Source organism: Panicum hallii, chromosome 3 (genome assembly GCF_002211085.1).
Source record: "Panicum hallii strain FIL2 chromosome 3, PHallii_v3.1, whole genome shotgun sequence".
Classification (NCBI taxonomy): Eukaryota; Viridiplantae; Streptophyta; class Magnoliopsida; order Poales; family Poaceae; genus Panicum; species Panicum hallii.
Window position 1 is genome coordinate 7,547,968 of NC_038044.1, and position 14,211 is coordinate 7,562,178.

The 14,211-nt window shown below is 52.8% G+C and overlaps 2 protein-coding genes across 2 annotated transcripts; one reads left to right on the forward strand and one right to left on the reverse strand.

Moving 5' to 3' along the window:
* The first annotated feature begins 1,364 nt into the window (after window positions 1-1,364).
* Window positions 1,365-7,856, forward strand: LOC112884974 (nascent polypeptide-associated complex subunit alpha, muscle-specific form-like). The gene is made up of 3 exons (XM_025950630.1): window positions 1,365-2,143; window positions 5,285-5,937; window positions 6,052-7,856. The coding sequence occupies exons 1-3, from the start codon at window positions 1,432-1,434 to the stop codon at window positions 7,534-7,536; spliced, it is 2,850 nt and encodes a 949-aa protein (XP_025806415.1). The 5' UTR covers window positions 1,365-1,431; the 3' UTR covers window positions 7,537-7,856.
* A 2,956-nt stretch (window positions 7,857-10,812) lies between these two features.
* On the reverse strand, window positions 10,813-12,282 carry LOC112883923 (1-aminocyclopropane-1-carboxylate oxidase-like). Its single transcript, XM_025949189.1, has 2 exons — window positions 12,054-12,282; window positions 10,813-11,926 (listed from the first exon to the last, which is right to left on the reverse strand). Exons 1-2 carry the CDS (start codon window positions 12,153-12,155, stop codon window positions 11,099-11,101), a joined length of 930 nt encoding a protein of 309 aa, XP_025804974.1. The 5' UTR covers window positions 12,156-12,282; the 3' UTR covers window positions 10,813-11,098.
* Between the last annotated feature and the right edge of the window lie 1,929 nt (window positions 12,283-14,211).

Below are 14,211 nucleotides of genomic sequence, written 5' to 3' on the forward strand. Positions count from 1 at the left end.
TTGTTCTGAACATCGGCATTGTCAAAGCATCATACTTTAGAGCTCAGCAGCCTCTGATTCAGGACAATGCCGCACTGAAGTGTGCCGTGCCGTCTCGCGACATTGTACATCAGGCTCGCCGTTGCCCGAGCTTGTATCATCGTCTCCACTTGTTTCAATGATTGCGGTGGTGTGCCTCGCTGCATCACGTGAGCCGCTAAGGGCTCATGCAGCAAGGACACGGTAGATGGAGTCGCACGCGAAAGCCTCGCTGGAAATCTAGCCGGCCTCGACGGCGACGGCGACGACGTCTTTGGTGCCATTCACCTCTTTGGAGGCGTCGTCACTGTGATTCCAAGGTTTAGAAAGCAACGATTTGATACGCAGCGAAAGCATTGCGCTCGGGAGGTGTCCACCTTCGCACATCAAGTAGATTGCAGGGCTGCAGCTTCCAACCGCAAAGGTGATGCCACTGCTTGATGTCTTGTGTTGTGGTTTTACATATAGCAACATGCCCTAGCACAAGGACTCGGAATGTAAGACCTTTGATCTATTATTTGCCACATCATTTGAATACAAGTGGGGATACTCTCTCCTCTGGTGATCATTAAAAAAAAACCACATGGGAGAGGGGTTAGGAGCCGTGCTGGAGACAGGGAGCTGACCACCTGAACCGATTGAGCGTGAACGAGGGTTATCATCGTCGGCGTTCGATATGGAAGACCGCCAAACGTAGGTCAATCCAGGGCTGCCCCGCACTATCATTTGCAGCCGTCCCGCACCGATTTTTTTATTGCTGTGGACGGCGCCGTTTTATATATATATATATATTATATATATATATATATTTCTAAAGTAGGTAAGTAAAATTTCCACCTTAAATTTTTAAATTGGTCCGCCTCGTGTCATTGCTATGTAGATTTTAGTCCATCCTGTATGCGAGTCGGACCTCCATCTACGACTCCATCACGTAGATCCATACAAATTAACGTATAGGCAACTATACTTATCCAATACTTATACTAGCTTTATTCGTAGCAACTCATTGGTATATTTGCTTATCTATATATCTATTTTTAAAGCATGTAAAGTTTTCATTTAAAGTTTTTGTTGGTCCGCCTTGTGTTATTGACAGGTGGGCTTTAGTCCACCATGTATGCAAAGCGATTCGGTCACGTAAATCCGTACAAATTAATAATGTACCAAAAACTGTATATATCCGATACTTATACCAACTTTATCTGTACGCACGGGCATATTTACCTAGTAGATATAAATAGTACTGCAGAGACCAGAGAACAGAGAAGAGAAGAGAAGGAAAAAATGCCAATAATGCCCCTCCTTGCCCAGATACCCAACCCCAAAGTCCCCCCTCCAAAGCCCAAACCCAAACCCAAGCCCAGACCTATCGACCCCGCATCCAATTCTAGGTTTTCGATTCCCCTCCACAGGATGTCCGACTCCGCCGCCGCCTCCGGCGGCAGCGCGTGGGCGAACGGCGGCCCCTGCTTCGGCGACATGGTCTGGGGCAAGGTGAAGTCCCACCCGTGGTGGCCGGGCCACATCTACAGCGTCGACCTCACCGACGACGAGGAGGTACACAGCGGCCGCCGCGACGGGCTCGTCCTTGTCGCCTTCTTCGGCGACTCCAGCTACGGCTGGTTCGATCCGCAGGAGCTGGTCCCCTTCGAGGACCACTTCGCCGAGAAGGCGGCTCAGGGCGGCAGCTCCCGCAGCAGCTTCGCCGCTGCCGTCGCGGAAGCCGTCGACGAGGTCGCCCGCCGCAGCGCGCTCGCGCTGCTCTGCCCGTGCCGGGAACCCGAGGCGTTCCGCCCCCACCCCAGCGACGGCAGATTCTTCCTGGTCGACGTCCCGGGATTCGACACAGACGCAGACTACCACCCCGACCAGATCCAGGCGGCACGGGATCGATTCGTGCCTTGGGGGGCGCTGGACTACCTGCTGGACGCCGCCGTGACGCAGCGCAACGCGGCGGAAGTCGCCGCGCGTACCGTGCCAGGTATGGAGATGGCCGGGCTGTTCATGGCGTACCGCCGCACAGTGTTTGCGCCGCGCGACGACACCTACGCCGAGGCGTTCGGGGTGGATCCGGAGAAGGTGCTTGAAGCCGAGAAGCAAGCGGCAGCTGACAAAGCTCAACGAGGTATCAACACTCGCATGCCCAATCCCAGTAGTTGCGCCATTAACTGTGCTTTTTTTGCGATGGACTTGAATTCAACGGCTAGAAATTTTTACTGCCGCTCTTATAGGTCTAACAATAATTGTTTCGATGATCTGATTCAAGTAATTCCTATTTCTCTGTTGTTCACTGTGTGTTGCATGTGTGGTGCATTTGTTTTAACAAAATGAACGTGAGTCATTACTAAATTTCAAGCTACACTAGGCATGCAATGTTTGTTAAATAATTGGTAACATATTTTGTTTCCCAGGACTCTTATCCATCCAACCAAGTAAAGTTTGAGACATGCATATCCAGCAATTGTCTGCATTTGTTCTAGATAGAATACTAAATCTCTGTATGCAATTTAGGTCCTCTCTTGTTCTAGCATCTTGTCTGCATTTGTTCTAGCAAAAGTTTCATTCACAATCTTGTGGGCATGAAGTTTTTGAAGCATTGGCTAGTTTGCATGTTTTACTGCTATCCATACATGGACATGACATAGGTGCTTTTTCCTGTAGCATTTTGAACTGTGCATCAATTCTCATGTATTTGGAATATGTGGCTCCTTATTCTAGTTATCAAGTGCATGCATCAGTTCTATCTTCATTGCATCCATCACATATAGATCACAATAAAACATGGGTTGTTGTATAAAATAGTGCTGTTTGGTGAAACGATTTAATTTTGCTTGTTGAGGTGGATGCACCTATTTACGCAAATGATCTTATGCATGTAGTCAGTAAAGAGCAATTAAATTCATGCTTTGTATAAACTGTGTAAAACTGATTCTGAAGGAAAGTATGCTAGCGTGCCTGTTTAATAATATGCTGGTGACTGGTTTGAGATTTGAGAAATGAGATACTAATGCACCTGGAGTGTTCCTGGACGTTTTTTTTCCTGGATGCACTATTTGCCTGTCCTCCACGGGAAGCAGGTGCCAAGGTAAGCTGGTTGAGTTCACTTGTACATCCTGAAGGAAGGCACTAAATTGAGCTTCTTGCACTCTGCACTGCTCGGCTGTGGTGCTTGTAGCTATTATGTTAATAAGCATGTATAAAACATATGAAGGTATAGCAGTATAATTGTTATGTTAGAGAGATGTTAATCCAAGCATTCAGAATCACTTGATGTGAATAGGACTATTCTATCCACTACATAGTGGAATTAGTCAAGATATGCACCATAAGTAAATCGCAATATCCGTATACGAGGCAAGGCATACTTCACAGGTATCAAGTTGTCTTGGGGGGGAGAGTGGAACAAGTTTGTTCAGACTTGTCGAGAGTGAACCCAGTAAAACGGTGAATAATAACAGAAGAAACCTATACAATAAAACATTGTGCATGTCATGAGTATCTTTGTGGGGCCAGGACCCCCATTTGCCATGGTTTTCCCTTACCTTCCCTTGTTCTTCCATATCTTACCACACACTGCACGAGTTCTGCATATGGTCAGTGTGGCAGTAGTAGTTCTTGGAGACCGGATTCCCTACCAAAATCTGGTGGTTTCTTTGGCTGTGAGGATGCCCATAAGTTATCGAGAGGATAGTCCAGGCTCCACAGCGCCAGGCCTGTCTGAACCTATTGACAAATGGTTTGTCTGGGCTTACTACCAGCAGTCTCGACTCTCTCGACTGATCAGGGGGTTCGTATTAATCTAACAAATTGGACGGCTATTCGCCGTCCAGGAAAATTTTGGTTGTGTTGGTGGGTCTAACTTATAACATCACAAATTCTGAGCAGTCTACGAGGTAGAATTCCACGGCTTACCCTGCTGCTGCTGCTGCTGCGAGGAGCTAGTGTGTGTTGCTAGGAGAGAGAGCTTGGTAGCCCTTGATACATGTTTTTGCCCAAAGTTTGTACAAAGCCTACGCAGGCAAGAACCAAGCAAGAGGCGCCTTAGGAAGGGGGGAAACAGTAATTTTTGACCCTGACGTCTGATGCAGAGGCTTCTGGACCTTGGAGCTTGACCCTGTGGTTGCTTTAGATAAACAAAACCGCCTCAAGGTTCCATCTTCCAAGCAGCGGGGTGTTACCTGGATCAGGAAGCGTGCGGTGCAGAATCTGCTCCTTTCTCTTCCACCTTGTGACCTTGGTGGTCGATGAGCGGGACGGCCAAGTATCCCTCGTGCGCCGCTCGTGCTGCTCCTGACCGGACCCACTAGCCAGCGTCATCTTGGAGTTGGGCCGCGGGCCACGAGATCAGCCTGCTGTGGCCTGCTACCGACAAAACTTAGTTAGAGCCGCTGCAGTTTCTTTTCTTTTTTGTAGGGTAGCAGTCGTGGCGTATTGACGTGCTGGTACATGCTCCTCGGTGGTGTGGAAAACGAAAGTATTTTTTTAACACCCCCCCCAGATTTCGTTGCAAGCGTGAAGAGTAGCGTCACTAGTGTCTGCTGCCTCGCTCAGAGATATGTTTTTGTTTATTTAATTGAAAAAAACAGGGAGGAGGGACATTTGGCCCTGGTAAGGGGGCGCGACAGAGGGATCTTGCCAAGTGGCAAGCCCAGGGCGAGACTGGAGCAGCCATGGCTGACGCCCGTCTTCTTCTGCTGGCCCGCGGACTAGCAGATGGGAATGCACCATTAGCATCGCTAAGCACACAATGCAATGATGCAAAGGCTGAAAGGCAATTGCTACAACAAGCTCCTAGAGAGGCCTGCAAGTCAGTCAGGATTCCTCTTCTCTGAAAGGGGGTGCCCAAAACAAAGGCTACATTGCACTAGCTGTACCGATCGATGGTGACGGTTTTGGTCGTGCCAACACATGCCGGTGTAACACGGTCGGACCAGATAGCCAGATGCACGTGCGCGCACACGTGCTCCGCTCCTGATTGACATGTGATTGGTGCTCAATCCTTGTTTAGTTTCCACTGCTTCGATTTAATCACAGTGCTAATCTACTGTACTCCTAACATTGTTTACAAATGTTTCTGTGCAGTACAGTGGCATAATTTTTATTGAATTTATTTTTTTTCATAATTTGTGAAAATGCATTTGCATCGACTCGTGCTGGTACTCGGGTCTTCCTTTCTGTGAAATCCCCTGGCGTTGACTGCACTGTTTTGCCTCTGCTTGCTGCCGCTGACCGAGTGACTGACATGGGCCCCTCGCTTGCCTTGCAGCTCGGCCGCTCAAGGGTGGGCTCAGGAAGACGCCGGAGCAGGCCGCGCCGACGCCCGGCCGCCGGCGGGGCTGCGCCGGCGGGGCCGCCGCCAGGCTCATGGAGAAGATCGTGCCGGGGGCCTCCGCCATGAAGGCCAAGTCCAGCAAGAAGGACCAGTACCTGCTCAAGCGCCGGGACGCGCCGGAGCCCGCGCACCGCCCGCCGCCGCCGCAGCTCCCGGACGCGCCGCCCCCGGCCCCAGCCCCGCCCGCGCTCGAGGACGGCCCGCCGGGGTTCCGCGCCGGGGACCCGCCCACGCCGCCGCTGCCCGGGAGCTCCCTCACCGACGAGGAGGAGTTCATGCTGCAGCGCCGAGCGCCGCTCGTCGAGGTCCCGGTCGCCGCACAGGCGGCCGAGGGGGGCGCTGCCGCTGCAGCCGCGGCCGGCGACGCCGCTCCAAAGAAGGCCACAAAGGCCAAGAAGCCCCGCAAGCGCGAGCGGGAGGACGCTACTGACGCGGGTGCCGCCACCGGCGGCGCGGCTGGCGAGCCCAAGAAGAAGAAGAAAAAGAAGAAGCTTACCGACCTGGACGGCGCGGCCGCCGGCAGCGGTAAAGCCGCCGCTTTTCCGGCCCCCAACGTGACCGACCCGAACGGGCTTGACCTGACGCAGGTAATATCGGACATTCGGAACCTCCCGCTCGCTCCCTTCAATGGCGCCGACCGTCGCATCTCTGACGCCGCTCGCTCCTTCGTCCTCGCGTTCCGCTCCAAATACTACAAGAAGAGCTACGAGAACGACCCACCCGAGGAGTCCAAGAAGAGCCTGGACAAGCCCGGCGCCGCTGCCGATGGCCAGCCGGTGAAGAAGAAGAAGCCGGTCGTGATACCCGGCGCCGGCAATGACCCCACCAAAGCCGGCGTAAAGCGCGGGCCGTCGGACCGCCAGGAGGAGCGGGCCGTGAAGAAGAAAGCCAAGCTCGACAAGATTAGGACACTGTCCAGCGAGAAGAAGGCCGGCGGCCTGGAGCAGAGAGACAGCTCTGCCGCCTCGCCTGCTGCGCAGCCGCAGGCACGCCCTGGCGCGAAGGAGAAGCCCGAGATGGCCGCCGCCAAGAAAAAGGAGCCGGCGCCGGCGCCGAGGATCAGGACCCCGTCGCCGACGGCGCTGATGATGAAGTTCCCGATCAAGAGCACGCTGCCGTCGGTGGCCTCGCTCAAGGCGCGGTTCGCGCGGTTCGGGCCGCTGGACGTGGACGGCATCCGCGTGTACTGGAAGTCCCACATGTGCCGTGTCATCTACAGGTTCCGGTCCGACGCCGAGGCCGCGCTCAGGTACGCCAAGGCCAACGCCATGTTCGGGCAGGTGGACACCCAGTACCACCTCCGCGAGGTCGAGGCGGCGGGCCGCGAGCCGCCGGCGCCGGAGGCGCCCCCGCAGCGCTCGGACCTGCGGCTCATGGAGACCGCCCCGTTCAGGCCCGGCAGCTCCGGCAACGGCGCCCCGTTGCCCATGTCCAGGGCCATGCCGGCGCGCCCGGCCGGGGGACAGCAGCCCAAGTCCATCCTGAAGAAGAGCACCGATGACGGCGCGACTGCCGCCGCCAGGGACGCACCGCGGGTCAAGTTCATGCTGGACGGTGGGGACGGCAAGCTCGATTCGCCTGCCCCGCCGGCAACCGGCGCCGCCGGAGGCAACGGCGCGGACAGCGGCTCGCCGGGCGGCAAGGTCCCCAAGTCGGTCGGTTTCGCCGCGCAGCCACCCGCGCGCACCCTGCAGCCGCCCATGCGCCCCGCGCAGCCGCCCCTGCAGCAGACTCCCCGCACCGCGGCTGCCGCCGTCACCCATCAGCTCCCGCCGCCGCCGCTGCAGCCGCAGCAGCACCTGCCATACCAGCCTCGTTCCAGCGACGCAGGCCAGCAGCTGGCGTACCCGCCCCGCCACACCGAGGCGCCGCTAGCCTTCTCCAACAGCCAGCAGCCGCTGCCGCCGTACCCGCCCCGCCACGGCGAGGGCCCGTCCGCGCTCCCCGGGCCGCCGCCGCTGCCGTACCCGCCACGCTCCGCCGGCTTCACCGGCCAGCAGCTGCAGCATCAGCAGCCGCCCCGCTCCAGCAGCAACGCCGCCGACGAGGCTGCGCTCGCGTGGAAGAGGAGCAAGGAGGAGTTCAAAGACGAGGTGTGGAGGCTCATGACGGGGATCGCCAGGATGGTGGAGCCGCTCACCGACAAGAACGGTTTCTTCCCCTACCACCTCTTCCGAGCGCAGTGAGCGTGCGCGGTGGCGTCTTCCTCCTCGTCGACCCCACCAACCGAGCTCGCAGAAAAAGAGATGTCGATCGCGGCGGCATCATGGTCGTGGTGGAGCTAGCTGCCGCCGCGGTGTATCCGTTGGGCCCCAGTGCCAGTAGTGGTAGCAGTAGTAGCGGTAATGCTAGTAGCAACTGTGACTTCGCCGGAGAGATACTAGTAGTGAAGAAGAACGGCAGGTACCTGTTGTGTGACTGTATGAGATGACTGGTTTTGTACTCTGGTTTGTTTGTGCGAGAGCGTGTATGCACTCCGCCGTCAAGAATCTGGGTGTTTGTTATACATCTCCGTTGCAGTGCTTCCATCTTCGTTTTCGAATTTCTAGTCTTCATCTCACTGCCATGGGATGGAATGCGATCCTCTCCCGACGTGCTAGCTCTTCTTCTTCTTTTTTTAACTAGGCAGAGCACCGCCGATTTATTTAATAGAGAACGCAGAGGCTATAGTTAATACAACAGGTCGTGATTATATGAAACAAAAGAAACTTCAATACTCATGATTAAAAACTAAAATACCACCGGGGTGCCACAAGCAAGGTTTATTTCCTCTTTGATTAGCTGGAATACTTGTAGTGGCAATAGCTTCTGCTCAAAGATCCTTCTGCACTTGTGGTAAAAATTCCAGGCTTCTCTTCCACCAATCCTCAATCCCTTCTTCTGGATCAGCTGGGACTTGGATTGTACCCGAAGTCCAATTGCTGACAAGGAGCCAAACTTGCTTGGCAAAGCTGCAATGCAGATAGAGGCGTGCGCATGTTTCAGGCTCCTGATCACACAAAACGCAAACAGTGTTACACAGCCAATGCCTGGCGACAAGTTTGTCAGCTATAAGGATCTTGCTTTGAACCAAAAGCCATCCAAAGAATCTGTGTTTTCCTTCTGAGGGCGCTGTTCAAACGGCGTTGGCATCAAAGCTGCAGTAAATTCCTTTCAATTGTGCTTGATATGCCAACTTGAAGAGTAACAACCATTTGCAGTCCACCTCCAAACGATCTCATCTGGTCTATCAACAAGTTGCACTTGCTGCACAACATCCCACAACCATACAAACTCGACCATCAGCTCCACCGAATCCATTCTCCAAAGTCCTCTTGTCCATTGTTGATCTGTAATGTCCTCTTTAACAGTTCTGTTCTTCCTCCATGCTAGTTTGTAAAGGCTTGGTGATATGTCCCGAGGTGCCCTCCCATTTAGCCAGCTGCTCCAGAAGGTAGCTCGATTTCCATCTCCCAGGTTGACAATAGTGCTAGCTCGAAAGAGTTGCTTGTCCACCTCATCGCAAGGTGGTGGCGACCCTACCCAGGGTCTGTCGGCCTCAGTCCATGCATACCACAGCCAGCGAAGTCTCAGTGCCCATCCGAAGCATTCTAAATCAAGCACACCTAGTCCTTCCAACTGTTTGGGTAAATTACTTGCTTCCACTTCACCAAGCAATGCCCACCATTAACCTCCTCAGCTCCCCTCCACAAGAAAGCTCTTCGTAAACGACAATCCTTTTCAAAGCCCATTTCTTAAGCGGAAAAATAGTGAGGAAATAAATGGGAATTGCTGTAAGAACCGATCTCACCAAGGTCAGCCTGCCTGCCTTATTCAAGAGTTTCCCTTTCCAGGCTGGTAACCTTGCAGCAATGTTATCAATTAAAGGTTGTATGTCCACTCTTCTTAAGCTTCTCGTGCTTAGAGGTAAACCCAGATACTAGCAAGGGAAAGTACGGATTGCACAGGGATCGTGCTAGCTCTCTCTGCCTCGATCTGCACAAGGTTGGAACAGAGGAATCGAACGTCGCAGGTCATTGAACCCTCTGCATCAGCAGCGTATATTGTCTACGAGTCGTGCGACGGTACCACCCGCCATTGTCGACGGCGACCAGGTACAGATACGTGATCTGGCCCAGACGAGTACACGACACCTCTCGGTGGCGTTCACCCGCGCGACCTCCACTCCACGCCGGTCTGGCCGAACCCGAACACATGCTGTCCATCCTCCCCATTCACCGGCAGTGACGCAGGCGGAGGTGGCCGGCCTCGGTGTTCGCGGGTCACGGCAGCCTGCTACCTCCGCATCGCCGGAACGCCGGAGTCGCCGAGGCGAACGGTGGGCAGCGCGAGGAAGAAGAAAGGCGACTCCGCTTATTATCACCGCCGAAATCTTGGCGGCATATGCCCCATCCGACGGCTCAGAGACAATCCAGGGGTGGACGGTATTTCATTTACCGTCCACCCCCCGGACGGTATCTGAAACGCCGACCACCCCTTGGGGCCGGGCTGCCGCCCACCCGGCCGACATCGTCGGCGCAGCCTCGCAATACTGGCCTCCGCCTGGAGGCCCCCAAGCCGTCGGCGAACGCGCTGCTGCGCAATCCATTGCCAGCAGGAGCACCGAGCACCTCGCTGCCCTGAGCCCTTCCGATATCCCCATCTCAGTCCCTCGCCTCTGCCTTCTCCCAGTGCGGCCATTGGCACTGCCAGCAGGAATGGCAAGCCATGAACGGTGGATGCATAGGACTAGGAGAAGAGGACGAGGACAACGGTGAGAGACCATGAAGGACTAGGAGTAGCTTTTATCTTTGCAAAGTGGCTTTAAAATGTGGCATGTATGCAATTTTGCCAACAATTTACACTCCAATTTCACGGCGCTGCGCAGGGATTTCATTTTCAAGGCCTTTCACAAGCACGGCGTCTCTTCTCGCCAAATCCTCACATTCAGGTTCACTTTTCGAATTGCACATCTACACCGGAAAAAAAGGGAGATCTTCTTTGATGTGAAGGAGATATTATGTTTGCTTGTTCACAACAAATCGTTGCTGCCCCAGTTTGTGCCAAACCAATCAATCAATGGTCGGCGTCTTATACAATGCCAAAAAGGATGGAATGAAGCGATCAAAAAAAGGAAAGAAAAGGATGGGACGATACTGCTGTCCAGGGTTCACATTGACTATTCTTCAACTAATAACAGACACATCATATATGTAAACATGTACCCAGACATTATCCAATACATAATAAATCAGCTATTCCATTCATACACAGCAAGCAAACAGCTCTGTTTAAGAAATGAAACAATGCTCATAAGGAAACAAGGACTGCAGTGTAGTAGAGATTTCTCGATTCCGACTTCGAATTATCGAAATCGAAAGACCAGAAAATGAGTAGTAATAGTATCATAATTAGCTTGAACAAATTTAGAGCAGATATATAGGGATACATAGGTGGACCTGGATTGCAAAATCATACTGTACTATCAAGGAATTATGTGATAGCATTCCCTTTCTCAAACAGCTCTGAAAGAACTCAATAATACATGGATATGTGCCTACATGTATCCAACACCAGGAACAAGAGGATTATAATTACAAAGTGGTTATTCTCATAACACCATTATAACACAATCATTGTGCCACAATGAAACAACTCAAAATAGCAGCCCAAACAAGACTTATTTCAAGGCCATCATTCTATACTCAACAAATAACCAATAATTGAGGTTTAGTCACCCCAACAACTACTAGATACTCTCCCAAAGGTTTAAGCCGCCGGAGATGACTTTGGCGCCTTGACGGCCTCGAACCTTGGCTCCTTGGCCTGGAACTTCTGCTTGGTGTACACGTCCATGTAGTCGCCGAAGACGTACTTGGGGTACGCCTCGCCGCCGGCCACCGCCGGCGAGATGGTGGCCTCGTTCGCCGGGTTGTAGAAGGAGGCGATGGAGCGGCGGTTGCCGTCGCGCATGGGCAGCACGCGGTGCCACGCGCTGCGGTAGCGCCCGTTGCTGAGCACCTCGATCTGGTCGCCAGTGTTGACGACGATGGCGCCCGCGAGCGGCTGCACATCGGTCCACTCGCCGTCCTTGAGCACCTCCAGGCCGCCGACCTGGTCGTCCTGGAACAGCAGGATGACGCCGCCGGCGTCCGTGTGCGCGCGCAGGCCCGTGATGAGGTCCGGGCGCGGGCACGGCGGGTAGTGGCTGACCTTGGTGCCGAAGAAGGGCTCGTGCCGCCCGTCGCCGGAGAAGGCGCGCTGGATGGCGCCCTTCTCCAGGCCCAGGTTCTCGTCCATGGCCTCCATCACGCGCTCCGCGAGCTTCCTGAGCTCGGCGCGGTACTCGCGCATGGTCTCCTTGAACGCCGGCGGGTCGGACGGCCACTGGTTGCCGTCGTGGATGTAGAAGATGTCCTCCCAGTCCATGTAGTCCACCGGCGTCACCGCCTCGCCGCGCTGCTCCGCCTCCACGAGCGCGTCCAGCGTGCGCACCGGCTCCGACGCCTTGAACCCGGCCTCCCGGAGGCGGTAGCAGTCGGAGCACACCTTCTTGACGCGCTCAAGAAGCTCCAGCGGGATGCCATGGTTCACCAGCTGAAAGTAATCACAAAAATCCGTCAGGTTTAACGGACCCAACAGCAATAATGCAATGCGTGCTCAGCGTTACAATCTCCATGAGCGTGACATGATGTTCATTCATGTATCATCATGTCTGTAGTACCTGGAAGAATCCCCACTCCTCGCAGCCGTTGGCGATCTGCGCCATCGTCTCGGCCCTCTCGGCGCCGTCAAGCTTGGACAAGTCGATCACCGGAACCACCATTGTTGACAAAGAACAAGACTAAGCTTTGCTCTCTCTCGGTCTCTGAAGAAACCCTGAACTCTTTAGGTGTTCAACAGCTACCTTCAGTGAAAGCTGGTTCGCATGCAGCTGATGGCTAGAGGTCGGAGGCCATGGGTGTGTTTTTATAGGGCACCACCAGGGTGTGCAGGTCCATGGGTCGCTGCAGCAACTTTCCGCATGTGCCAAAACGGGGAGAAGTTTCTTGGAGGGCGGCTTGGTCGCCCCCATTTGATTGGAAGCTCGTGCTGGGTTGGATTCGGCAGCTAGGCTTAGGCAGGCCTGACACTGATTGGTAGTGTCGTCATAGCCAGTGTCCCGAGACTTCTCCTAACCGGGACGATTCTGTCCCTGTCATGTATGACTTCTCTGAAAGCCATTCACTTAACGAACAATATGATTGGAGCCCGGCCTTGTGTGAAGTTTGAAAGCACATATAAGGCAATTCAGGGTTCAAAGATGTTTGTTACTTTTTTTATTGTAGGCTTTGCTTGACTCAGAATATGTTGCTTAAGGGCATCGCTTGTAAACTTCGAGCTTGAACAAAAACTTTTGCAAGGAGGAGAAAAAAAAGAAGAAATCAGCATATGAATAGGAGCGGGTGAGATCAGACATGAACGGTTACATTCGCAACTATCCAAATGCCAATTTCTCTTTTTTCCCCCTTAAATAAGTACATGCTTATCTATTCATTTATTTTTTTATTTGAAATTTTCGATGTGTGTATTTAATAATACAGTGACACATCAAGGGCTGGTAAAACTGGAGGGGTCTTCCTGAGTCCCCGGAAACAGGGATGGATTGGGGTGGAAATGCCAATTTTTTCATAGAAGAATAGATAGCCGATTTCGATAGGCAGGAAAATTGGCTCATATTCCTCTTTCAATCCAGGTGGGTTGGGCCTAGTGCATCTCCATCACCTGCTTGCCTACTTTACCCCAATGCCTACCTGCCTTGTCTTTTTCACCCAATGAATATGCCGTCCAAATAATGGTACCCCAAGAACACGAAGGTTTCACGCAGTTTCTCATAGGAACATTAATGCTGTATTGTGCAAGTATAACTAAACCAATCAAAAACTGACTGAATTCAGTAAGGTGGTTTCGGACGAAGTTTCAGCCGTAGAACCGAGAATCTGACAACCATGGTCAAAACCTAACTAATGAAGTTAGCCCCAGAGCATGTGTAATTGGTGTTGCATCAGGTAGGGACGGTGGACCATGTTAGATTGATGTGCAAGCGAGAGGCCAGAGTGAAGAAGACAGGGGCTCATGGTCTGAAGTAAAACTTCAGTACATGTTCATCCCAGAGGGCATGAGCAAATGGGTTTAAGTGGTAAAAAAAAATCGACGGAACAACGTTACCCAACAGGGTTTGCACGCTTTTACCACGCCTGGCTCATTTTAACTGGAGTACAGGTAGTACTGGGAGAGCAAAGATTTGCCCAGGAATTCCGTACGGTGGATCGGCCCTGCACGATGCTGACTGCTGACCGTTGATCTGGTGCCTATTGGCAACCAACCATAATGTACGGCAGCAGATGCATGCATGCACGCGTGCTTCGCTCAAGAAAAATGTGAGGAAATCAAATCGTAATGTTTTTCATGCCTCTTGAAACTGTTCTCTGAATTGCTTCTATCTGCATCCATGTTCGCCATTTCCAAAATGTTTCAATTATCCATCCACATCTGACTAATCGCGTGCCTTAATCCGCTTCCATCGCCTGTTCTTCGTCTGCATGTGCCACGTGGTCGACCGTTGGCTAGTTTCTTTGTGCCATGTATCAATGACAACTGCTAGTACATAAACAGTGGCAACTAATTCGAGCATGATTTCTCTATGCACAATTAGGGCTTTTTTTTTGGCTATATACACGATCACGTATGCAGATGACCTTTTCAAAACACACGAGTATGCATGTGCATCTTCACTGGTCAAAATGCCTTCATGGAGAGAATGAAGAAGAAGAAGAAAAGTCCGAATGCACCAGAGAGAAAATAGACTGTTTTCATTCTGGAGCAAGAAGCCTTGAGGAAAT